This window comes from Gorilla gorilla, chromosome 16 (assembly GCF_029281585.2).
Source record: "Gorilla gorilla gorilla isolate KB3781 chromosome 16, NHGRI_mGorGor1-v2.1_pri, whole genome shotgun sequence".
In the NCBI taxonomy this organism is placed as follows: Eukaryota; Metazoa; Chordata; class Mammalia; order Primates; family Hominidae; genus Gorilla; species Gorilla gorilla.
In genome coordinates, this window is record NC_073240.2 from 43,762,068 (window position 1) to 43,786,490 (window position 24,423).

General features: G+C 44.6%; 1 protein-coding gene across 2 annotated transcripts in view; it reads right to left on the reverse strand.

Annotated features, from left to right (window-relative positions):
• The window catches only part of UBR1 (ubiquitin protein ligase E3 component n-recognin 1), a 162,833-nt gene that overhangs the window by 8,561 nt on the left and 129,849 nt on the right, over positions 1-24,423 (reverse strand). For both annotated transcript variants that reach the window (XM_031002081.3, XM_063698954.1), the window contains exons 40-45: positions 22,739-22,826; positions 15,065-15,198; positions 12,843-12,951; positions 9,202-9,258; positions 6,566-6,643; positions 832-1,002 (exon numbers count right to left, since the gene is read on the reverse strand). In XM_031002081.3, the coding sequence (XP_030857941.1) occupies positions 832-1,002; positions 6,566-6,643; positions 9,202-9,258; positions 12,843-12,951; positions 15,065-15,198; positions 22,739-22,826 (637 nt within the window). The remainder of the gene's footprint in view (positions 1-831; positions 1,003-6,565; positions 6,644-9,201; positions 9,259-12,842; positions 12,952-15,064; positions 15,199-22,738; positions 22,827-24,423) is intronic.

Genomic DNA, 24,423 nt, shown 5'->3' on the forward strand with positions numbered 1-24,423 from the left:
CTCTTGACCTTGTGATCTACCTGCCTCGGGCCTCCCAAAGTGTTGGGATTAAAGGCGAGAGCCACCGCGCCCGGCCATAAGTGACTATTTTTCTATCCTCAATCTTTTGCTGAAAGACCAGGAGAAATGGTGGGTTGATAGATGAAATAAAGATATCACAGGACAATCTAAAGTAAAAATTTACATGTACTTTTTTTTTTGATAGAGGATCTCACTCTGTTGCCCAGGCTAGAATGCAATGGCACGATCATGGCCTTGAACTCCCAGGCTCAAGCATCCCATCCACCTCAGCCTCTCAAGTAGCTGGGACTGTAGCCATGTGCTACCATGCCTGGCTAATTTTTTATAGAGATGGGGGTCTCGCCATGCTGCCCAGGCTGATCTTGAACTCCTGACCTCAAGTGATCCTCTTGCCTCAGACTCCCAAAGTGCTGGGATTATAGGCATAAGTCACTGTGCCTGGCCTACATGTACCTTTTATTTGTTTATTTTTATTTATTTTAAAGAGCTCATCTTCCAGGAAGAGTACTTTTTAAATACAAGTTTTAGGACTTGAAGTTCTTTCATTATACCTGAGTATTATATAATACCAGAGCAATTAATACAAACTCTATCCTATTTAAGATTTTCCATAAATAATGGAAATGTGAACAGAAACTTATTCTTTTTTCACAGTATCTTCTCAAATGCAATTTCATGTCAATAACAGGTTAATACTCTAACTTTTGATTGATTATTTGCTATCAACACACTGTCCCACCATAGTGACCCCCAGATTGGATCCAGATTCCTTAAGTTCATCATGAAGCTTCCAGAACACTCACTACTCACTTTAGGAAAATGCAGACTCCGGCTCCACAGTGAAGTGCGTGAAAAATGCAAGCTCCAACCTCTTCCCCATTCACAATTTCCTGGCAGCAAATGTTCTGAGAACATAGTATAGCCCCACAGAAAAGGCAGAGGACAGGATGCTTTCGCTCATCATCTGCAGACCGTGGGCACCTCAAAAGAGAAGAAAACATTTAGAGAATGGTGGAAAAACAAAACAAAACAAATAACTACCATATATCCTGTTAGCAATCAAGCATGTTTTCATCACTGACCGCTTTCCAGCAAGGAAGCTCTTAAAACCCAAGGAAACATTTAATTAGCTAATTCCTCTTTAATATGCCCCCTAAAAGGGCTTCATGGAAAATCTTCCAATTAATCCATAGTAAGAAAATCTATATTACATAAATGGTGTCCTGATAATTCTCATAAAGTATGGTGGTTGAATATGCCTTGTGATTGAGATTCACTGATAGGCTCCAGTCTTCATCTGACATGCCCAATTTACAGTTACCTGCCTCCTCTGTATTGTGTTAGTCAAGCTTGTGTCTTCGATGTTGAAGGAATATGACCTTGTAAGTATGCAATTGTTTAAAAGAAAAAAAATTACAATTTACAGGAAGGATCCAAACACATTTCCCCCATTTCTTTTCTTTTCTTTTTTTTTTTTGAGACAGTCTTGCTCTGTCACCCAGGCTGGAGTGCAATGGCATGATCTCGGCTCACTGCAACCTCGGCCTCCCCTGTCCAAGCAATTCTCCTGCCTCAGCCTCCCGAGTAGCTGGGACTGAAATGAGAGATTGTAGCCTTTGAGTTGGCCCAGCCTTCCATCTGGGAACCACAGTAAGTCTTAGGAAGGAAAAAGTGATAGTGCTGACTTGCTTGAGTCAACTAGTGTTTTATGATGAGACCATTTTACATAGTATGCTGGAGGCGTGCTATAATGCCCCACCAAGGGGGATAATGGTTATCTTTTAAAAAGGAGTTTCCCATGCTCCTCCCATCTATGCTGTACACTGAACACAATGGGAAATATCAAATTCCTTAATTTGGGAAGTAGAAGATAAATGCAACCGAAGGAGAGATCCAACTAGGCCCACACTGGGGTCGGAATAAATAAGATCAGAAAGAATCTCCAATAGGGTACTGACAGCCTTTTTTCTGATCCCCAGTTTCTCAGACAGGATAAAAAACAAAACAAAAAACACCTGTCTCCATAGGAGCAGAGGGACTCTGCGCATAGGATGAGAGGACTATTTTCACTTCCAGGAGGTTGCTCCAGAACATAATTATAGCCCTTTTTGGATAAAGCCAACATCTTCTTTCATCTTTAACACAGGATGGCTGAGTCTGAGTCATTAGACATCCTACAGAGGAAAAGCTGGGAGGGAGCCTAAAGTATATGACTGAGCAGCCACCCTCCAACACTAGGGATGGTTCTGTCTTATGGAAATTGGTAGTGACAATAAAACTGGAAGAGATCATAGGATTGATTTTCATTCTTATGTGAAATCATAAGTAGTAATATCATCCAGAAGGATCCTCATTGTGATTAATAAAGACCAACACTCTCCACAGATCCTCCGAGGAGCCAACAACTTGATACTCTTTTTTTTTTTTTTCTTGAGACAGGGTCTGGCTCTGTCACCCAGGCTGAAGTCCAGTGGCACAGTCACGGCTCACTGCTGCCTCAACCTCCTCGGCTCAAGTGATCTTCTCTCCTCAGCATCCCGAGTAGCTGAGACTACAGGCACATGCCACCAAGCCTAGCTAATTATTTTGTATTTTTTGTAGAGACAGGGTCTCCCCATGTTGCCCAGGCTGGTCTTGAACTCCTGAGTTCAAGAGATTCACCCACCTCAGCCTCCCAAAGTGCTGGGGTTACAGACATGAGCCACTGTACTCAGCCAACCTGGTATTCTTAATGTCTGGAAGATAATATCTATTCACCAGGCTTTTGTGGTAGCAATGTAGCCCCAAGATTAGGAGAATTACTGAATTTAGAGATGGATGCAATCTTTGAAATTAATTAGTTAATTGTTTGAGGGCTGAAAGGTAAAGTGACCCAACCATTCCTTTAGATGATTGACTAGAAAGGGAGCTAGAACAGGAAGGTCAATTTTATCCTGTAACAGTGGCTACGGTGTGAGCTACTGAAGACCCTATTGGGCCAGTTAACTTCCCCAACTTCATGGCTTAAAACAATGGTTATAACTAGATAAGAGAATTTCCTGAGTCATTCCGCAGGGCAGTGATTCTCAGAGCAAGTCAAAGAGGGGCTCTTTAAGACCTCAAATGATCTTTTATTTTTTGAGACAGTCTTACTCTGTTGCCCAGGCTGAAGTGCAGTGGTGTGACCTCAGCTCACTGCAACCTGTGCCTGCATGTTGAAGTGACTCTCGTGCCTCAGCCTCCTGAGTAGCTGGAACTACAGGATGCGCCAACATACCTGGCTAATTTTTTTTGTATTTTTAGTAGAGATAGCATTTTGCCATGTTGGCCAGGCTGGTCTCAAACTCTTGGCTTTTAGTAATCTGCCCACCTTGGCTTCCCAAAATGTTGGGATTACAGGCATAATCCACCGCACCTGGCCTCAAAATAACCTTAAACCGGCCAGGTGCGGTGGCTCACGCCCGTAATCCCAGCACTTTGAGAGGCTGAAGTGGGTGGATCACGAGGTCAGGAGTTCAAGATCAGCCTGGCCAAGATGGTGAAACCCTGCCTCTACTAAAAATACAAAAATTAGCCAGGAGTGGTGGCGGGTGCCTGTAATCCCAGCTACTCGGAAGGCTGAGGCAGAGAATTGCTTGAACCCAGGAGGCAGAGGCTGCAGTGAACTGATATCGTGCCACTGCACTCCAGCCTGGGCAACAGAGCGAGACTCTGTCTCAAAAACAAAACAAAACAAAACAAAAACAAATTTAAACTGTACTCCTTTTTTTTGGTTCCTTCAAATGACAGCAAGTTATTTCACATATGACTAAGGACTACTACATGAAAGCAGTTAATTATGACTACTAACTGCTATCCTTAAAACAAAATGTAAGAGTTATGTGTATTTACTGAGATCTTGAATTAATTTAAGTATTTTACTAAAAAGTCTGGCTGCTGCATTATGCTTAGTAATATTACAAAACTCTTAAAGGAGCTTTGGAATTCTTGCAATTTGGAAAAAGGATGACTACTTACTAGTAAATCAATAAAGTCTTGAATAGGCTTTGTTTTTCAGGCTATTGAGATTCTTGTCTTTTAATTACAAGTTACTACTTGTTAAATGTCATCTTTATCAATGTGGTTTGCTATGGGAGGTGATATGATGCCTCCTGAGTATCCAGAATACATAGTTACATCAACAGAAGTTTTGGCTTAGTATTTTCAAGACATAATGCATTATGATTCAAATATGAAGTATTCACCCCCCAATGGTGAAAGCAGATGTGAATATAATTCCTCCATTCAGTGACATCTCACTGGTGGTGGTCATGATTCATGCTACTCAAATAACTTACAACATATTATAGTAAGGTAAGCATAATAAGATACAAAATTATGTTTAAGCTACAGGACATTATTTTATCATGTAGACACATGTTTAGGCTTATGCTCTTACAGAAGTAACTAATAGGTAACTCACACACAATGTTAAAAATGAGTACCTGTATATTGTTAACCTATTTTGTTTTCACCAGTCTTTGTTATCATCCAGTTCTTTTTCCACTTGAAATTATCAGTGAAAGGGGTGAAAGAGATAAAAAAGTTTGGGAACCACTGCTTTAGAGTGGTTTGATTGAGGTGGGGGGATGGTGCCAAAAAAGCCTAAGCGGGTGTACTCCACTCTTCAAGCTTGAACCTGAGTCACGATGCTATTACCTGTTCTGCTGTTTAATGGACTTCCATGTAAGATTTTGTTTAATAAGGGTTCTTGTGGCTTAAAAAACAACAACAAAAAAAGATTAAGGAGTGATATCATAGAAAATGGTAGCTCCAGGAATCAGTCACTCTAATGAAACAACTGTTGAGCCAGCAAGAACTGCCTGAGGCAACTTTTTTTTTCTTTTGAGACATAGTCTCACTCACTCTGTCACCCAGGCTGGAGTGCAGTGGCACGATCTCGGCTCACTGCAACTTCTGCCTCCTGGGTTCAAGTGATTCTCACGCCTCAGCCTCCCAAGTAGCTGGGATTACAGGTGCACACCACCACACCCGGCTAATTTTTGTATTTTTAGCAGAGGCAGAGGCGGAGTTTCACCATGTTGGCCAGGCTGGCCTTGAACTCCTGACCTCAAATTATCCACCCACCATGGCCTCCCAAAGTGCTGGGATTACAGGCATGAGCCACTGTGCCCAGCCTGAAGCAACTATTTTGGAACTCTGGAGCCTGGTGAAATACTTGCAGCATCCAGGTGAATGCTTAATAAAGGAAGAAGCTGGCATTTTGTGTAGTGGCTAGCATCCTCTATCCCCCAATGCCATGGCAGGTAGCCATGGGGATGATGGCTTGTTTTTCTGGTGTGGCTTGCTTGTGTCAGGGTAGGCAATAGAGACGTCTTCCAAAAATTGAGGCTGTATGTTTAGATCTCTCTGGTGGTTCACTGAGGGGCCAGCAAGGATGTGAGAAAAAAGGCGCCCTCACACAATGCTGGTTGGGACGTAAAATGGTGCAACCACTGTGGAAAACAGTTTGCAGCTCCTCAAAAAGTTAAACACAAAATTACCATATGACTCAGCAATTCCACTCCTGGGCATATATCCAAAAGAAATGAAAACTTTTATGTCCACAAAGAAACTTGTAGATGAGTATATTTTTTAGTAGCATTATCTGTAATAGTCAAAAGGGGGAAACAACCTAAATGCCCATCTATGGATGAAGGAATAAACAAACTCTTATATATACATACAATGGAATATTATTTAGTCAAAAAAGGAAAAAAGTAATGACATATGCTACGATTCGGATAAATATTAAAGACATGCTAAGTGAAAGAAGCCAAACACAAAAGGTCATATATTGTATGATTCCTTTCATATAATATATCCAGAATAGGCAAATCCATAGAGACAGAAAGTAGATTACAGATTACCATAGGGTACAGGATGAGGGGAATAAGAAGTGATTAGTGAGTACAAGGTGACGAAAAAGTTTGCAAACTAAAGAGGTGGTGATTGTACAACATTTTGAATACATTAAATGCCACTGAACTGTACACTTTATCATGGTTCATTGCATGTTATGTGGATTTCCCCTCAACTTAAAAAAAATTGACAACCACTGTTATGAAGGATACTCAGAGGTCACCACTAAAAAAGGAAATTTGTGGCCAGGTGCAGTGGCTCATGCCCGTAATCCAACATTTTGGGAGGCCAATGGGTAGGAGGATCACTTGAGCCCAGGAGTTCAAGACCAGCCTGGGCAACATAACGAAACCTTGTCTCTATGAAAAATTAAAAAAATTAGCAGGGCATGGTGGCGCCTGCCTGTAGTTTCACTACTTGGGAGATTGAGATGGGAAGAGCCCAGGAGTTTGAGGCTGCAGTGAGCTATAGTCAAATCACTGCACTCCAGCCTGGGCAACAGAGCAAGATCCTGTCTAAAAAACAAACAAACAAAAACGAAAAAACCCAAACCAAAACAAACAAAAAAACAAAAACAAGGAAGTGTGTTAGTTATGGCATATACCAATTGCGAGTTCAGAAAATGATTTAAAATTACACACATATATATACACACTCTCCTTACCTGAAATGAGAAGCTTGATTCAGGAGGCAGCTATAGTCATCAGGAAGCTCTATCAAACTATTTCTTTTTCTAGGGTACCTACAATGTAATTTAAAAGGCAATTTTATTTTAGAGTAAATAAACCCAGATCAAAAACTGCCCAAAGTGATAGAAGAATGTCTTAAAAATAACAAAAGGATCTACACTTGCAATCCAAAGTAATTCCCACTGTTGACTTGATCAAATCCAAACTTCTCAGCCTATAATTCCAAATCTTTCATCAGCTGGATTCCTTTCCAAACTTAACTTCCACTAGTTTCTAGGACTAAACTGTTATAGCTAGATTTCTGTACTGTATAGGGAAGTAACATAAAGTAGTAGTTAAGAACACAGCCTTTGAAATTAGAGCTGGTTACAAATCCTAAATTATCTGACACTTCACAAGTCTTTGAACCTAAGCCTGTATTTCCCTGTCTGTAAACTAGGGATAAAATATACCATACTCCAATCATGGGGCCACCATCAAATCAGGTTCTGGGGAAGGGAGGGAGAGAAACACTACATTAAATGAACTTATCAATTAAAAGGCTAATATTGATTTAAGAAATGTCAAATTAAATATGAATATTAGCATTAAGGAAACATATAGAGCGGTTGAGGACTAAATGAGATACTGAAGTAAAACACAATATACTTAGTACTTAATACATGCTTGCAAATGTTACTCATTCTCACCAAACTAGATACAATAAAAGCCTTGCTTGCATGTATTGGGGAAGATCATCTGAATAATGTGAAATTCTCTCCTCAAACCCCAGTCAATCAACCAATCAACCAATTTATTGATTTATTTATTGGAGGCAGAGTCTCACTCTATCCCTCAGGCTGGAGTGCAATGGTGAGATCTCGGCTCACTGCAACGTCCGTGTCCTGGGTTCAAGCGATTCTCATGCCTCAGGCTCCTGAGTAGCTGGGATTACAGGCGCCTGCCACCATGCCCAGCTATTTTTTGTATTTTTACTAGAGACGGGGTTTCGTCATGTTGGTCAGGCTGGTCTCGAACTCCTGACCTCAGGTGATCCGCCCACCTTGGCCTCCCAAAGTGCTGGGATTACAGGTGTGAGCCACGGCGCCTGGCCCCAATCAATTTAAATTCTGTAATTCTTTTCATCTTCAATTCAGTTGTCTATATTTAGTACAACCATAACATTTATTTGGCAAACCTAGACACTTTTTGGTTTGTTTTTTTAGAGACAGTATTCACTCTGTTGCCCAGGCTGGCCTTGAACTCCTAGGCTCAAGCAATACTCCTGTCTCAGGCTCCTGAGTAGCTGGGAATACAGGTGCATGCCACTGTGCCTGGCTTAAATTTTATAATTATTTCTATACTCAGCTAAAAATGATCTCTAAGACTAACCTTGCCTCATTAACAATCTTTTCCTCTTTAAATTTCTATAGCACTAATGGTATATTCCATACATCATTATACTTTATGTTATAATGTCTTAAGTTTTATGTTCATAACTAGATTGTAGATGACTCATGACCAAAAGCTATGTTACCTCTTTTAAATTTTCCAGAGTATTTCAGTACCATGCTGGGTAAATAGCAGATGTATAAAAGGTGTACAGTGAATTGAAATAAAGGAAAAATTGTGTGATATTAACAGTCCAAAAATATGTATTCATATCTTAAACTTTTCTTTTTTCTCTACTCCAAGATCTTTTCTTAGTGATGTGACTCCTACTGCATCTGAGCACAGAGGCTGGATCTATTATCACTAAATCTCTAAAGATGTGTTACAAGTGAAAGCAGCATATGCACATGTACAGTGGAGGTGAAAGGAGTTCCAGGGTGAGAGAAGATGAGAAAAGGCGGCAAATGTACACTGTCTTGAGGTTCGCTTTATCCACAGGAAAATGGTACTAGTGTTGGTATTTAAAGCTGGGAGTCAATTCCTCCACTTGTTTATAGATGTGATTCAAGTGAGTAAAATTAGACACCGTATACAATACCAGTCAGGCCCTCAGAGGGGATACAAAGACAATAAGCATGCAGTTCTTATTCGTCAGTTATTCTGGGTGCAAACAAGTGGACACTTATGAGAGAGACTATATTAGGGGAGACTTCATGGAGGAGGTGGCATTTAAATTAGTACTTAAGAAAGAAGTAGATTTTGTTAGAGACAACTTAAGGGAGATAAGAGGGCTGAAGAAAAGTTTTTGGGGTAGTTTCTAAGGACACAGGAAGGAAAAAGGATATAGTTCTACGTATATCTTGCTTTATTCTAACAAAAAAAATCAAAAACAAAAGTGGCTTATAGAAATATTGTAAACCACTACCTTTTGAAGTTAATACACCAGCAGCTCCATGATGCCTCCTCCACCTTTGCCTTTTGACAGGTATGTGCTAGCTTAAAAAAGATTCTCTTAAGAGGAACTGCTGGCTTCTAATAATCTAAGAGGAAAAGGACAGCCACTCCAAGAAAAAAACATTTGTAGGAAGAATCGGATTTCTGGCAAAGACCTAACAGAAATGAGGAACACTGTACTGAGTGAGAATGAAGAAAGCAGACTAGAAACTATGCTCAACAAATCAACTACTTTAGGAAACACAACTTGTGGATGAGGGAGAAAGGATTAAGTAGTAAAACCAACCTGACCACGGTGTTTTTTTGCTTCAAACAGTTTAGTAAGGCAGGATCTGCACACCACCTGTATGTGGAGCCAAGAGAAAAGACAAATGGATTATCACAGCTTCAATGCATGATTTGTCAACAAGCCATTCTCTCTCTTTTTTTTTTTTTTTTTTTTTTTGAGATGGATTCTCACTCTTTCGCCCAGGCTGGAGTACAGTGGCAGCAATCTCGGCTCACTGCAGCTTCTGCCTCCTAGGTTCAAGCAATTCTCCTGCCTCAGCCTCCCAAGTAGCTGGCACCTGCCACCACACCTGGCTAGCTTTTGTATTTTTAGCAGAGACGAGGTTTCCTGTGTTGGCCAGGCTGGTCTCAAACCCCTGACCTCAAGTGATCCGCCCGCCTCAGCCTCCCAAAGTGCTGGGATTACAGACGTGAGCCACTGTGCCCAGCCTTGCCATTCTTTTCAATTCTTTCTGTCCCTTCTTTCTATTTCTATGTTCCCCCCCCCCTTTTTTTTTTTGTTTTGAGACAGAGTTTTGCTCTTGTCGCCCAGGCTGGAGTACAATGGTGATCTCCACTCACTGCAACCTCCATCTCCCGTGTTCCAGCGATTCTCCTGCCTCAGCATCCTCAGTAGCTGGGACTACAGGCACACACCACCATGCCCGGTTAATTTTTTATTTTTTAGTAGAGACAGGGTTTCACCATGTTGGCTGGGCTAGTCTCAAACTCCTGACCTCAGGTGATCAGCCTGCCTCGGCTTCCCAAAGTGCTGAGATTACATGCAAATGAGCCACTGTGCTGGCCTATGTTCCTCTTTTTTTTTTTTTTTTTTTTTTTTTTAGATGGAGTCTCGCTCTGTCACCCAGGCTGGAGTGCAATGGCGCGATCTTGGCTCACTGCAACTTCTGCCTCCCAGGTTCAAGTGATTCTGATGCCTCAGCTCCCGAGCAGCTGGGATTACAGGCATGCACCACCACGCCTGGCTAATTTTTGTATTTCTTTTTTTTTTTTTTTTTTAGTAGAGATGGGGTTTCACACCATGTTGGCCAGGCTGGTCTTGAACTCTTGACCTCAGGTGATTTGCCCACCTCGGCCTCCCAAAGTGCTGGGATTACAGGTGTGAGCCACTGTGCCTGGCTCTATGTTCCTCTTTCTATACTTATCTTTTTTTTTGTTTTTGAGATGGAGTCTACCTCTGTTGCCCAGAGTGGAGTGCAATGGTGTGGTCTTGGCTCACTGCAACCTTCGCCTCCAGAGTTCAAGCAATTCTCCTGCCTCAGCCTCTTGAGTAGCTGGGACTACAGATGTGCGCCAACATGCCCAGCTAATTTTTTTTTTTTTTTGTATTTTTAGTAGAAATGGGGTTTCACTATCTTGGCCAGGCTGGTCTCAAACTCCTGACCTCGTGATCCAAAGTGCTGGGATTACAGGTGTGAGCCACTGCACCCAACCTTATATTTAACTTATTTATATTTATCATTTTGCCCCTTTTCTTCTCCCTTTCTTTCCTCTCTTTCTTTGTTGTGTCTAATTATTTTTCCTTCTCTTATTCATTTATTTTTTACAGAGTATATCAACTAAGGTCTTACTAGAAAAACAGAAACCATTCTAAGTATTTAAACAAGAGAGAATTTAACAGGAGTTAGTAATAAAAGTGATGGAAGGGCTGAGAAGCCAACCATGAGACAAAAAGGCAAGGCAAACTAAAGATCACCACTCCCCTAGGCTGCAGGAACAAAAGGAAACAGCGGTATCATGGAGCCCAGAGGCTAGGGACACCAGTGGATACTGGAATCACAGCAGGCTTGCCTGGTGGGAACTGGAACCAGACAAGAGCTGCCGTCACCATCAGAGATGCCCCACAAGACAGACAGAGCTAGCCTGAACTGGGGCCTCTCTTTTTTTTTTTTTTTGGAGATGGAGTCTTGCTCCATCACCCAGGCTGGAGTGCAGTGGTGAGATCTCAGCTCACTGCAACCTCCGCCTCCTGGGTTCCAGCGAGTCTCCTGCCTCAGCTTCCCCAGTAGCTGGGATTACAGGTACCTGCCACCACGCCTGGCTAATTTTTGTATTTTTAGTAGAGATGGGGTTTCACCATGTTAGCCAGGCTGGTCTCGAACTCCTGACCTCAGGTGATCCACCTGCCTTGGACTCCCAAAGTGCTGGGATTACATGCATGAGCCACCACGCCTGGCCAACACTGGGGCTTCCCTTTTTCCTGGCCACCAAAATCTTGCCAGTGCCTCCCCTCCCACTGGCTGAACCCATGCAGAAGTCAGCTGACAAGGTAGACTGGGAAATTCCCAGGGTCATTTTCCTGCAACATAGGGCAGAGGATGAGAGAAGACTTTCAGACAAGGAGGGTCTAGAAAGATACAGAGGGCAAGGACTTTTGTTTCAAAGTGTGAATTTTTAATACTTGACTGAACTAGAACAGCAATTAAGACTTTTCTACTCCAAGAATATAAAAGTAAAATTAGTTTAACCTACTGTGATTGTACTCAACACAAAGCATGATACTGATTTTCTTAAACAATTCATTTTGATCACACTAGAGATCAGAATATTTCGAGAGAAATGAGGAAGCAAAGAAAAGAACCCAACACAGAGAACCCACTGCACAAGAAGGGTGGTAGGAGACAGAAGCCAACGTTCACACAAATACTGACCTGGGTATTTAAAAAAAAGACAATTAAAGAAAAAGGTAGAAAGCAAGGAGAGGGCCGGGCGCGATGGCTCACGCCTGTAATCCCAGCACTTTGGGAGGCCGAGGCGGGCGGATCACGAGGTCAGGAGATCGAGACCATCCTGGCTAACATGGTGAAACCCCGTCTCTACTAAAAATACAAAAAAATTAGCCGGGCGTGGTGGCGGGCGCCTGTAGTCCCAGCTACTCGGGAGGCTGAGGCAGGAGAATGGCGTGAACCCGGGAGGCGGAGCTTGCAGTGAGCGGAGATCGCGCCACTGCACTCCAGGCTGGGTGACAGAGCGAGACTCCGTCTCAAAAAAAAAAAAAAAAAAAAGAAAGCAAGGAGAATAAAGGAAATGATCGGCAAGGAAAGCAATACAGTGAGAGCTGATTATAAAAATGATGGAAAATGGTGCAGGCAAAGATAGGGTAAGAAGACTGGAGGTTAGGAGCATTGACAGTGAACAAGAGGGCCAGTAACCAATAGGGTAAAAAGTTTTTCTGAAAGAAGGACACATTTCTCTCTTGGAAATTTAACTGAAGTATTTTTTTTGATCTACCAAATGACCTTCCTTCTTTTCTCAGTCACTCTCCTGATACATGCGCTACCATGTGAGATATGCTCCTATTTTGGATACAGTTCCAATTTGGGTTCTTTTGATACTAATTGTGACTTTATGCCTGCTAGCAAAATCCCCACCCCCCACCCCCAATTTAAAACAGATGAGACACCAGCTGTGGGGAAAGTAAATAAAATGAATGATAGTTATAGTGGAGCAAGCAGAAATTCCAACTGCCTGTGGCTGTTGATCTTATCCCCACTTCTTAAGTGTGTAACTTAGGAATCTCCTATACTTTTGCCACCCCTTTAATCAGTGCTGATTGAACTAAAAGCTTAGCAAGTAATTGTAATTTTAAAATTTCAAATTGTATAATAACCCAACAACAATATTTTACCCCCATAGTACCTCTGGAGCAAGGGCCTTACAGTATCCCAATATTCCTGGAAGAGCAGGAACAAATTTGTAGGTAAAGATAGATAGCTACAGAGTGCACTGTACTCTCCTTCTGCAGAATCTGCAAGAGAATAAAAATACATTTAATAAGCACATTATTCTTACCTGGTCAATCTGTGCATTAGAGTTTCTTCACTGTTTATGCTTATTTCTACACTCTCCTTGTAGAGGGTATATTGCTTATTCTATAAAACCATGGGTGGCAGTCCGGGCGCGGTGGCTCATGCCTGTAATCCCAGCACTTTGGGAGGCCGAGGTGGGCGGATCACCTGAGGTCGGGAGTTCAAGACCAGCCTGACCAACATGGAGAAACCCCATCTCTACTAAAAATACAAAATTAGCCAGGCGTGGTGGCACATGCCTGTAATCCCAGCTACTAGGGAGGCTGAGGCAGAAGAATTGCTTGCACCCGGGAGGTGGAGGTTGCAGTGAGCTGAGATTGCGCTATTGCACTCCAGCCTGGGCAACAAGAGCGAAACTCCGTCTCAAAAAAAAACAAAAAACAAACAAACAAAAAAACCCATGGGTGGCAAATAAGTCACAGTGACTTTTTTAAAACATAAATTGTATTGAGTCACTCTCCTGATCGGATGGCTCTAATGTGTAACCACACTTAGTATAAAATACAAGGTCCCTATCGTGGCCCAAAGGTCCTGTGTGAGCTGCCCCTGGTTGCCTCTTAGACCTCATCTCCTGTCATCTCCTGTTACCCTCCCCCTTAGGCTTCAGCCATACTTATCTCTTTGCAATTCTGTGACTACGTCAAACAAAGCCTTGACATTTATAACTTCTTCTATTTAGGAATATTCTTCCTTCAACTGTCTGTTCAACTCAACCCCCTCTATGTAGCTGTTTGCTCAATGTCTCCTCACAGAGAAGCATTCTATGAAAACTATCTAGGAGAGTTCCCCACTCTGGCCCCAATACCCTCTATTCCTGAACTGCTTCATTCTGCCTTGCAACATTTATCAGCATTTGACATTACATTATATGTATTTCCCTATTTGTTTATAATTGGATTCCTCCCAATAAAAAGGACTTTATTTCACTCACAACTGTACTGTAGCACCTATGAGATAAATACATGACTTTTTTGTATGTGAGCAAACAACAGATCTGTGCTGGCAATTACTTGGAAAGTGGACTCCTATTTTATACAAGACCATGAAAAACCTAGATCAGATAAACCCTACTGAACTGAGTTCAAGATAAAGAAGCTGATAGCCAGTAACGGTAACCTGGTCAGCTTATTCTCAAAGGACAAAAGGAAGAATCTCAGCAATTTTGATGACTCTTCCAAAATCATATAAATATTCTGATTTTTACCCATACAAAGCCACAGGAAGGCTTCCCTACTTTGGTCCAGATTTAGAGGCAAGTAAATGAGAAGGTGATCCTATTGCTTAAATATGCATGGCCTAGGTTGGTTCTAGTAGGCCCTTCCTAGCAGCACTTTCATTCTTTAATGTAGTCATATGTACTTTTTTTTTTTTTTTTTTTTTTGAGACAGAGCCTTGCTCTGTCACCCAGGCTAGAGTGCAGTGGCGCAATCTCGGCTCACTGCAACCTCTGCCTCCTGGGTTCAAGTGATTCTCCCACCTCAGCCTCCCGAGTAGCTGGGATTACAGGCAATATGCCACCATGCCCAGCTAATTTTTTTGTATTTTTAGTAGAGACGGGGTTTCACCATGTTGGCCTTGCTGGTCTCGAACTCCTGACCTCAAGTGATCCACCCGCCTCGGCCTCCCAAAATGTTGGGATTATAGGCGTGAGCCACCACACCCGGCCTACATGTCCAAAATTTAAATAATAGAGTATACAGTAAAGTCTTCCTCCTATCTAGCCAAACAATTCTCTTCTCTAAAGACAACCAATGTTTCTAATTTCTTGTATATCATATCAGTTATATTCTGCATGCAGGTATTTTATAAGCTCAAGCACATAACCTATACATAGATAGGAGCGAAGAGTAGGTCTTGCAGATTAAAAAGCTAATATACTTTTTGGCCTCACCTTTAACCTACACCAGGGCTCATGTTTGAAGGGAACACACATGAAAGAAATGGGGAGAGGAGAAGTGGTTTTATCTGCTTTAACCTTGTATTCATGAGCTTGAAGGTAAGAACAAAGAAAATCTCCCATTTTCCACTCCATGATTTCATTTTTCTACTTACTGGTATGCAGTTCCTCAGGCGGAGTTACCCCAAGTAAATAGTGGAAAAACAATGCAGCACAGCGAAGATAAGGGGTGATGCCATTCTTTAGTGAGACCCACAAATACCAGCCAGGAATATCACACCCAATGGAGCTAGGAGACAATAATTCCAGAAGAGAACAGAATACATATCAGACTAAAGCCCTAGATTTAAACATATCCCCCTTTTCAAATACAAAGCTAAACATTTAGGTAATTTATTATCCATGCAATTTTTAAACATTTAAAACAAAATATAATCCCAGCACTCTGGGAGGCCAAGGCAGGTGGATCACCTGAGGTCAGGAGTTCAAGACCAGCCTGGCCAACATGGCAAAACCCCAGTCTCTACTGAAAGTACAAAAATTAGCCGGGCATGGTGGTGGGCACCTGTGATCCCAGCTACTCGGGAGGCTGAGGTGGGAGAACTGCTTGAACCCAGGAGGTGGAGGCTGCGGTGAGCTGAAACTGTGCCACTGTACTTTAGCCTGGGCAACAGAGCAAGACGCTGACTCAAAAAAAAAAAAAATTTGAGTAGCAAATAGTTTCAGTGTTTAAATCTCCTAATAATTTCCTCAAGAAAATCACAAATCTTACATATTTTACCATGTGGATTTTTAAGGCAAGGAACTACTCTTCTTTTTCCTAGGTGGTGATAAAAAACAAAAGCAAAACAAAAACAAAGAGGCAACCAAAAAATCTACTTTAAAGGAACTTGACTCTTAAATAAAGTATACTCTTTATTTTTAAATTTTTATTATTATTATTTTTTGAGATGGAGTCTTGCTCTGTCACCCAGGCTGGAGTGCAGTGCTGCGATCTGGGCTCACTGCAACCTCTGCTTCCCAGGTTCAAGTGATTCTCCTGCCTCAGCCTCCTGAGTATCTGGGACTAAAGGCACACGCCACCATGCCTAATTTTTTGTATTTTTAGTGGAGACAGGGGTCTCACCATGTTGGCCAGGATGGTTTCGAACTCCTGACCTCGGGTGATCCGCCCGCCTCAGCCTCCCAAAGTGCTGGGATTATAGGTCTGAGTGACCATGCTCAACTAGTTTTTTTTGTGTTTTTTTTTTAAATAGAGACAAGGTCTCACTATCTTGCTCAGGCTGATCTTGAACTCCTGGGCTCAAGCAATCCTCCTACCTCAGTTTCCCAAAGTGCTGGGATTATAGGTATGAGCCACCGTGACTGGCATAAAATAAAGTATATTCTTCAACATAAAAGTTAAAGGTTACTAAAGCTTCCTTTTTTTTTTTGTTTAGATTAAAACCTTGTAAAGAAATGTGGCTCCCTCTCCCTCTCCCTCTCCCTCTCCCTCTCCCTCTCCCTCTCCCTCTCCCTCTCCCTCTCCCTCTCCCTCTCCCTCTCCCTCTCCCTCTCCCTCTCCCTCTCCCTCTCCCTCTCCCTCTCCCTCTCCCTCTCCCTCTCCCTCTCCCTCTCCCTCTCCCTCTCCCTCTCCCTCTCCCTCTCCCTCTCCCTCTCCCTCTCCCTCTCCCTCTCCCTCTCCCTCTCCCTCTCCCTCTCCCTCTCCCTCTCCCTCTCCCTCTCCCTCTCCCTCTCCCCTCTTTCCACGGTCTCCCTCTGATGCCGAGCCGAAGCTGGACGGTACTGCTGCCATCTCAGCTCACTGCAACCTCCCTGCCTGATTCTCCTGCCTCAGCCTGCCGAGTGCCTGCGATTGCCCCGCCTGACTGGTTTTCGTATTTTTTTGGTGGAGACGGGGTTTCGCTGTGTCGGCCGGGCTGGTCTCCAGCTCCTAACCGCGAGTGATCCGCCAGCCTCGGCCTCCCGAGGTGCCGGGATTGCAGACAGAGTCTGGTTAACTCAGTGCTCAATGGTGCCCAGGCTGGAGTGCAGTGGCGTGATCTCGGCCGGCTACAACCACCTCCCAGCCGCCTGCCTTGGCCTCCCAAAGTGCCGACATTGCAGCCTCTGCCCGGCTGCCGCCCCGTCTGGGAAGTGAGGAGCGTCTCCGCCTGGCCGCCCATCGTCCGGGATGTGAGGAGCCCCTCTGCCTGGCTGCCCAGTCTGGAAAGTGAGGAGCGTCTCTGCCCGGCCGCCATTCCATCTAGGAAACAAGGAGCGCCTCTTCCCAGCCGCCATCACATCTGGGAAGTGAGGAGCCTCTCTGCCCGGCCGCCCATCGTCTGAGATGTGGGGAGCACCTCTGCCCTGCCGCCCAGTCCGGGATGTGAGGAGCGTCTCTGCCCGGCCGCCCCGTCTGAGAAGTGAGGAGACCCTCTGCCTGGCAACCGCCCCGTCTGAGAAGTGAGGAGCCCCTCCGCCCGGCAGCCGCCCCGCCCGAGAAGTGAGGAGCCCCTCCGCCCAGCAGCCACCCCGTCTGGGAAGTGAGGAGCGTCTCCGCCCGGCAGCCACCTCGTCCGGGAGGGATGTGGGGGGGTCAGCCCCCCACCCAGCCAGCCACCCCGTCCGGGAGGAAGGTGGAGGGATCAGCCCCCCGCCCGGCCAGCCACCCTGTCCGGGAGGTGAGGGGCGCCTCTGCCCGGCCACCCCTACTGGGAAGTGAGGAGCCCCTCTGCCCGGCCAGCCGCTCCGTCCGGGAGGGAGGTGGGGGGGGGTCAGTCCCCCGCCCGGCCAGCCGCCCCGTCCAGGAGGGAGGTGGGGGGGCCAGCCCCCCGCCCGGCGAGCCGCCCCGTCCGGAAGGGAGGTGGGGGGGTTAGCCCACCGCCCAGCCTGCCGCCCTGTCCAGGAGGGAGGTGGGGGTTCGGCCCCCCGCCTGGCCGGCCACCCGGTCCGAGAGGTGAGGGGCGCCTCTGCCCGGCCGCCCCTACTGGGAAGTGAGGAGCCCCTCTGCCCGGCCAGCTGCTCTGTCCGGGAGGGAGGTGGGGGGGTCAGCCCCCCGCCCGGCCAGCCACCCCGTCCGGAAGGGAGGTGGGGGGGTCAACCCCCCGCCTGGCCAGCCGCCCCGTCCGGGAGGTGAGGGGCACCTCTGCCCGGCCACCCCTACTGGGAAGTGAGGAGCCCCCCCCAGCCCGGCCAGCCGCCCCGTCCGGGAGGGAGGTGGGGGGGTCAGCCCCCCGCCAAGCAAGCCGCCCCGTCCGGGAGGTGAGGGGCGCCTCTGCCCGGCCGCCCCTACTGGGAAGTGAGGAGCCCCTCAGCCCGGCCAGCCGCCCCGTCCGGGAGGGAGGTGGAGGGGTCAGCCCACCGCCCAGCCTGCCACCCTGTCCGGGAGGGAGGTGGGGGGGTCAGCCCCCCGCCCGGCCAGCCAACCCGTCCAGGAGGGAGGTGGGGGGGGGTCAGTCCCCCGCCCGGCCAGCCCCCCGCCCGGCGAGCCGCCCCGTCCGGAAGGGAGGTGGGGGGGTTAGCCCACCGCCCAGCCTGCCGCCCTGTCCGGGAGGGAGGTGGGGGTTCGGCCCCCCGCCTGGCCGGCCACCCGGTCCGAGAGGTGAGGGGCGCCTCTGCCCGGCCGCCCCTACTGGGAAGTGAGGAGCCCCTCTGCCCGGCCAGCCGCTCTGTCCGGGAGGGAGGTGGGGGGGTCAGCCCCCCGCCCGGCCAGCCACCCCGTCCGGAAGGGAGGTGGGGGGGTCAACCCCCCGCCTGGCCAGCCGCCCCGTCCGGGAGGTGAGGGGCACCTCTGCCCGGCCGCCCCTACTGGGAAGTGAGGAGCCCCCCCCGCCCGGCCAGCCGCCCCGTCCGGGAGGGAGGTGGGGGGGTCAGCCCACCGCCCAGCCTGCCACCCTGTCCGGGAGGGAGGTGGGGGGTCAGCCCCCCGCCTGGCCAGCCGCCCCGTCCGGGAGGGAGGTGGGGGGGTCAGCCCACTGCCCAGCCTGCCGCCCTGTCCGGGAGGGAGGTGGGGGTTCGGCCCCCCGCCTGGCCAGCCGCCCCATCCGGGAGGTGAGGGGCGCCTCTGCCCGGCCGCCCCTACTGGGAAGTGAGGAGCCCCTCTGCCCGGCCAGCCGCCCCGACCAGGAGGGAGGTGGGGGGGGTCAGCCCCCTGCCCGGCCAGCCACCCCGTCCGGGAGGTGAGGGGCACCTCTGCCCGGCCGCCCCTACTGGGAAGTGAGGAGCCCCTCTGCCCGGCCACCACCCCGGCTTGGAGGTGTACCCAACAGCTCATTGAGAGCGGGTCATGATGACAATGGCGGTTTCGTGGAATGGAAAGGGGGGAAAGGTGGGGAAAAGATTGAGAAATCGGATGGTTGCCGTGTCTGTGTAGAAAGAGGTAGACATGGGAGACTTTTCATTTTGTTCTGTACTAAGAAAAAATTCTTCTGCCTTGGGATCCTGTTGATCTGTGACCCTACCCCCAACCCTGTGCTCTCTGAAACATGTGCTGTATCCACTCAGGGTTGAATGGATTAAGGGCGGTGCAAGATGTGCTTTGTTAAACAGATGCTTGAAGGCAGCATGCTCGTTAAGAGCCATCACCACTCCCTAATCTCAAGTACCCAGGGACACAAACACTGCGGAAGGCCGCAGGGTCCTCTGCCTAGGGAAACCAGAGAACTTTGTTCACTTGCTTATCTGCTGACCTTCCCTCCACTATTGTCCTGTAACCCTACCAAATCCCCCTCTGCGAGAAACACCCAAGAATGATCAATAAAAAAAAAAAAAAAAAAAGAAATGTGGAGAAAAAAAATTTATCAATAACTAACCAAAGCAACTTGTTAGCTAAAACAAAATTAATAATTTCCTGGTTTCTATATTAAGATTGACTAATGGTGTGTGGCAGTTAAATTATTCTGTATGATACTGTAAAGCGAATCTTATGTAAACTATGAACTTGAGTTAATCATAATGTATTAATATTGGTTAGTCAATTGTAACAAATGGTACCTCCCTAATGCAAGGTATTAATAATACGGGAACTGGTAGGGGGAGAGAGCAAATGGCGACTCTTTATACTTTCTGCTCAATTTTTCTGTAAACCTAAAATGTCTCTAAAAAACAAAATCTATTAACTTAAAAAAAAAGAAAGACTGGTAAAGGTGACTGATGAGGGGAACTTGGCAGCAGATGTAGTTCAGCAGAGCATGCCTATCGTACTCCTACTATAACCTCTACACAAGGGTTACATATATATAAGATTTTAAATATATATTATGAATATATATAAAAATTATATATGTATTATGTACTGTTACACAATATATGTACATATTGTATGTTATGTATATATTACATGCATGTTAAAATACAAATGCCAATGTATTTTCCATCTTACTCAATAAGGGCCTTAACCTGTAACTACATGCATGCACTGAGTGCATGAATTGTATGGATCACTGTAAAAGGACAACCTATTTTCTATTTTCTACATTTATTTTAATTCTAAACACTCCTTTTTTTAAAATCCAATCATCTTTTGTCTATGCTTCCAGAACAGTTTACAAAAGTAAAGATGTGTTGAACTTGTTTCAGTCTCAGAAACAAGTGGGTAGCTGTTATTCCAACCTACTATCTTTTACTTCAAAGTAAAATCATCAAAATAAGTTTTCTTCACTGTAAACCTATCCTGTAGCAAACAAAGTCATGCTAAAAGCCCTTAACAGATTTTTTTTTTTTTTTTAATAGAGAGACAGGGTCTTGTAATGTTGCCCAGGGTGGTCTCAAACTCCTGGGCTCAAGCAATCCTCCTGCCTTGGCCTCTAAAAGTGTTCGGATTACAGGCATGAACCATTGCACCTAGCTTCATAACTGATTATTATTATTATTATTATACATGTGCAGAATGTGCAGGTTTGTTATATAGGTATACATGTGTCATGGTGGAGGTTTGCTGCACCCAGCAACCTGTCATCTACATTAGGTATTTTTCCTAATGCTATCCCTCCCCTTTTCCCCCAGCCCCTGACAGGCCCTGGTGTGTGATGTTCCCCTTCCTGTGTCCATGTGTTCTCATTGTTCAATTCCCACCTATGAGTGAGAACATATGGTGTTTGGTTTTTTGTCCTTGCAATAGTTTACTGAGAATGATGATTTCCACTTTCATCCATGTCCCTACAAAGGACATGAACTCATCCTTTTTTATGGCTGCATAGTATTCCATGGTGTATATGTGCCACATTTTCTTAATCCAGTCTATCGTTGTTGGACATTTGGGTTGGTTCCAAGTCTTTGCTATTGTGAATAGTGCTGCAATAAACATACGTGTGTGTGTGTCTTTGTAGCAGCATGATTTATAGTCCTTTGGTTATATACCCAGTAATGGGATTGCTGGGTCAAATGGTATTTCTAGTTCTAGATCCTTGAGGAATCGCCACACTGACTTCCACAATGGTTGAACTAGTTTACAGTCCCACCAACAGTGTAAAAGTGTTCCTATTTCTCCACATCCTCTCCAGCACCTGTTGTTTCCTGACTTTTTAATGATTGCCATTCTAACTGGCATGAAATGGTATCCCATTGTGCTTTTGAGTTGCATTTCTCTAATGACCAGTGATGATGAGCTTTTTTACATATGTTTGTTGGCCGCATAAATGTCTTCTTTTGAAAAGTGTCTGTTCATATCCTTCACCCACTTTTTGATAGAGTTGTTTGCTTTTTTCTTGTAAATTTGTTTAAGTTCTTTGTAGATTCTGGATATTAGCCCTTTGTCAGATGGACAGATTGCAAAAATTTTTTCCTGTTCTGTAGGTTGCCTGTTCACTCTGATGATAGTTTCTTTTGCTGTGCAGAGGCTCTTTTGTTTAATTATATCCCATTTGTCAATTTTGGCTTTTGTTGCAATTGCTTTTGGTGTTTTAGTCATGAAGCTTTGCCCATGCCTATGTCCTGAATGGCTCAAAAACTCCTTAAGCTGACAGGCAACTTCAGCAAAGTCTCAGGATACAAAATCAATGTGCAAAAATCACAAGCATCCCTATACACCAATAACAGACAAACAGGGAGCCAAATCATGAGCAAACTCTCATTCACAATTGCTACAAAGAGAATACCTAGGAATACAACTTACAAGGGATGTGAAGGACTTCTTCAAGGAGAACTACAAACCACTGCTCAAGGAAATAAGAGAGTACACAAACAAATGGAAAAACATTCCATGTTCACAGACAGGAAGAATCAATGTCGTGAAAATGGCCGTACTGCTCACAGTAATTTATAGATTCAACGCTATCCCCATCAAGCTACCACTGACTTTCTTCACAGAATTAGAAAAAACTACTTTAAATTTCATATGGAACCAAAAAAGAGCCCATATAGCCAAGACAATCCTAAGCAAAAAGAACAAAGCTGGAGGTATCATGCTACCTGACTTCAGACTATACTACAAGGCCACAATAACCAAAACAGCATGGTACTGGTACCAAAACAGATATATAGACCAATGGAACAGAACAGAGGCCTCAGAAATAACACCACACATCTACAACCATGTGATCTTTGACAAACCTGACAAGAACAAGCAATGGGGAAAGGACTCCCTATTTAATAAATGGTGTTGGGAAAACTGTCTAGCCATATGCAGAAAACTGAAACTAGACCCCTTCCTTACACCTTACATAAAAATTAACTCAAGATGGATTAAAGATTTAAATGTAAGACCTAAACCATAAAAACCCTACAAGAAAACCTAGGCAATAACTGATTATTTTTAACTGGAATTTAAATGATTCAAATGTTACATTGCCAAACAACTGAACAAGAAATGGAATTATTACAGTAGACTGAACTAATGGATTGTTACTCACCCACTTGTATATTGAGAAATTTCTGCAAAGAAAGAAGATGCGGAACGAGCCTCTTCACTGTCTTCTTGAACCTGAGCAAGGGGTAGGCCTGAAAAAGAAATTCTGCAAGATGAATTATGTATTTGCTATTCAGTTTACAAATTAGACTTTAATTTCATTGTTCCAAGACAATAAACAACGTAGATTCATTCAACTGAGGTTCTTTCCTTTTTTTTTTTTTTGAGACAGAGTTTCGCTCTTGTTGCCCAGGCTGGAGAGCAATGGTGCGATCTTGGCTCACTGCAACCTCCACCTCCCGGATTCAAGCAGTTCTCCTGCCTCAGCTTCCCAACTAGCTGGGATTACAGGCGTGTGCCACCATGCCCAGCTAATTTTGTATTTTTAGTGTGTTTCACCATGTTGGTCAGGCTGGTCTTGAAATCCTGACCTCAAGTGATCCACCTGCCTTGGCCTTCCAAAGTGCTGGAATTACAGGCATAAGCCACCATGCCCAGCCCCACCTGTTTTTAATCCAAGTAGTTGATGCTGAATATTAAAGTTGTTAGGTAAACTTTATCTATATATTAGCTGGAGAAACAAATAGGGCAGAATCACTAAACATGGATGTTTAATATTTACTTGCTAAACATGTAAATACTTACTTCATCATAATATGACCATGGAAATAAATTGTTATCAACCTGCTTTGGGTTCCTAGGAATCTAAGCCAGCAGATAGAAATTCAACCTCTAGAAAGGGAAGTAGGTGTCTGTCCTGCCTTCATGCTCAAGCAAAGGGTCCCATAAAGAGAACTTTGTGAGGTTATTTTCCTCCATCAACCTATCTTTAAGGAGGACCATCCTAAACCCTTCCAGCAACTGCCAACTCTCTCACTTACATTAAATTTCTGGATAAGCTACATAAGTTCTCTGAACTTCAGAAATATTGTATTAAACTTGATATACAAATGTCTATCTTGTAGTTTGCTGTGAGGTATAGTTATAGCACATTTGAGTAGTGCTCTGTTGTTTTAAAAATGCTTTTGTTTATGTATTAATTCATCTGGAAGGTCACGATTCAAGTTGCCCTCAGTAATTTTATCATATCTTGAATGAATACTGCTAGTCCTTTTCATTTTCCAAATAACATCTCTTTATTCCTATACTTTTAAAAAACGTATCATGAATTCATACCGATTTTTTCAATTCAAATGTAAGAGAGTTCAATAATTCTAAGGGATTCTTTATAAATTTGAGGTAAATTTTACATGCAATTAAGTGCACAAATATCAAGTGCTCTATTTGATGATGAGTTTGACAAATGCATACACCCACAAAATAAGATTTTTATTTTTTAATTAATACACTTTATTTTTTAAGAGAAGTTTTAGATTCACAGCAAAATTGAGCAGAAAGTACAGAGGATTCCCTCTGTCTCTATGCACACACAACATCCCCCACCTATCAACATTTGGCACCAGTGTTGTACGCTTGTTATAATCAACGAGCCTACATTGCCACATCATTATCACCCAAAGTCCACAGTTTACTTTAGGGTTCATTCTTGGTGTTTACATTCTATGAGTTTGGACAAATGTGTAATAATGACATGCATGCACCATTGTAGTATTTTTCATAACAGTTTCACTGCCTTAAAAATCCTCTATGCTGTGCCTATTCAGCCCTCCCCCAACACCCTTACCCCTG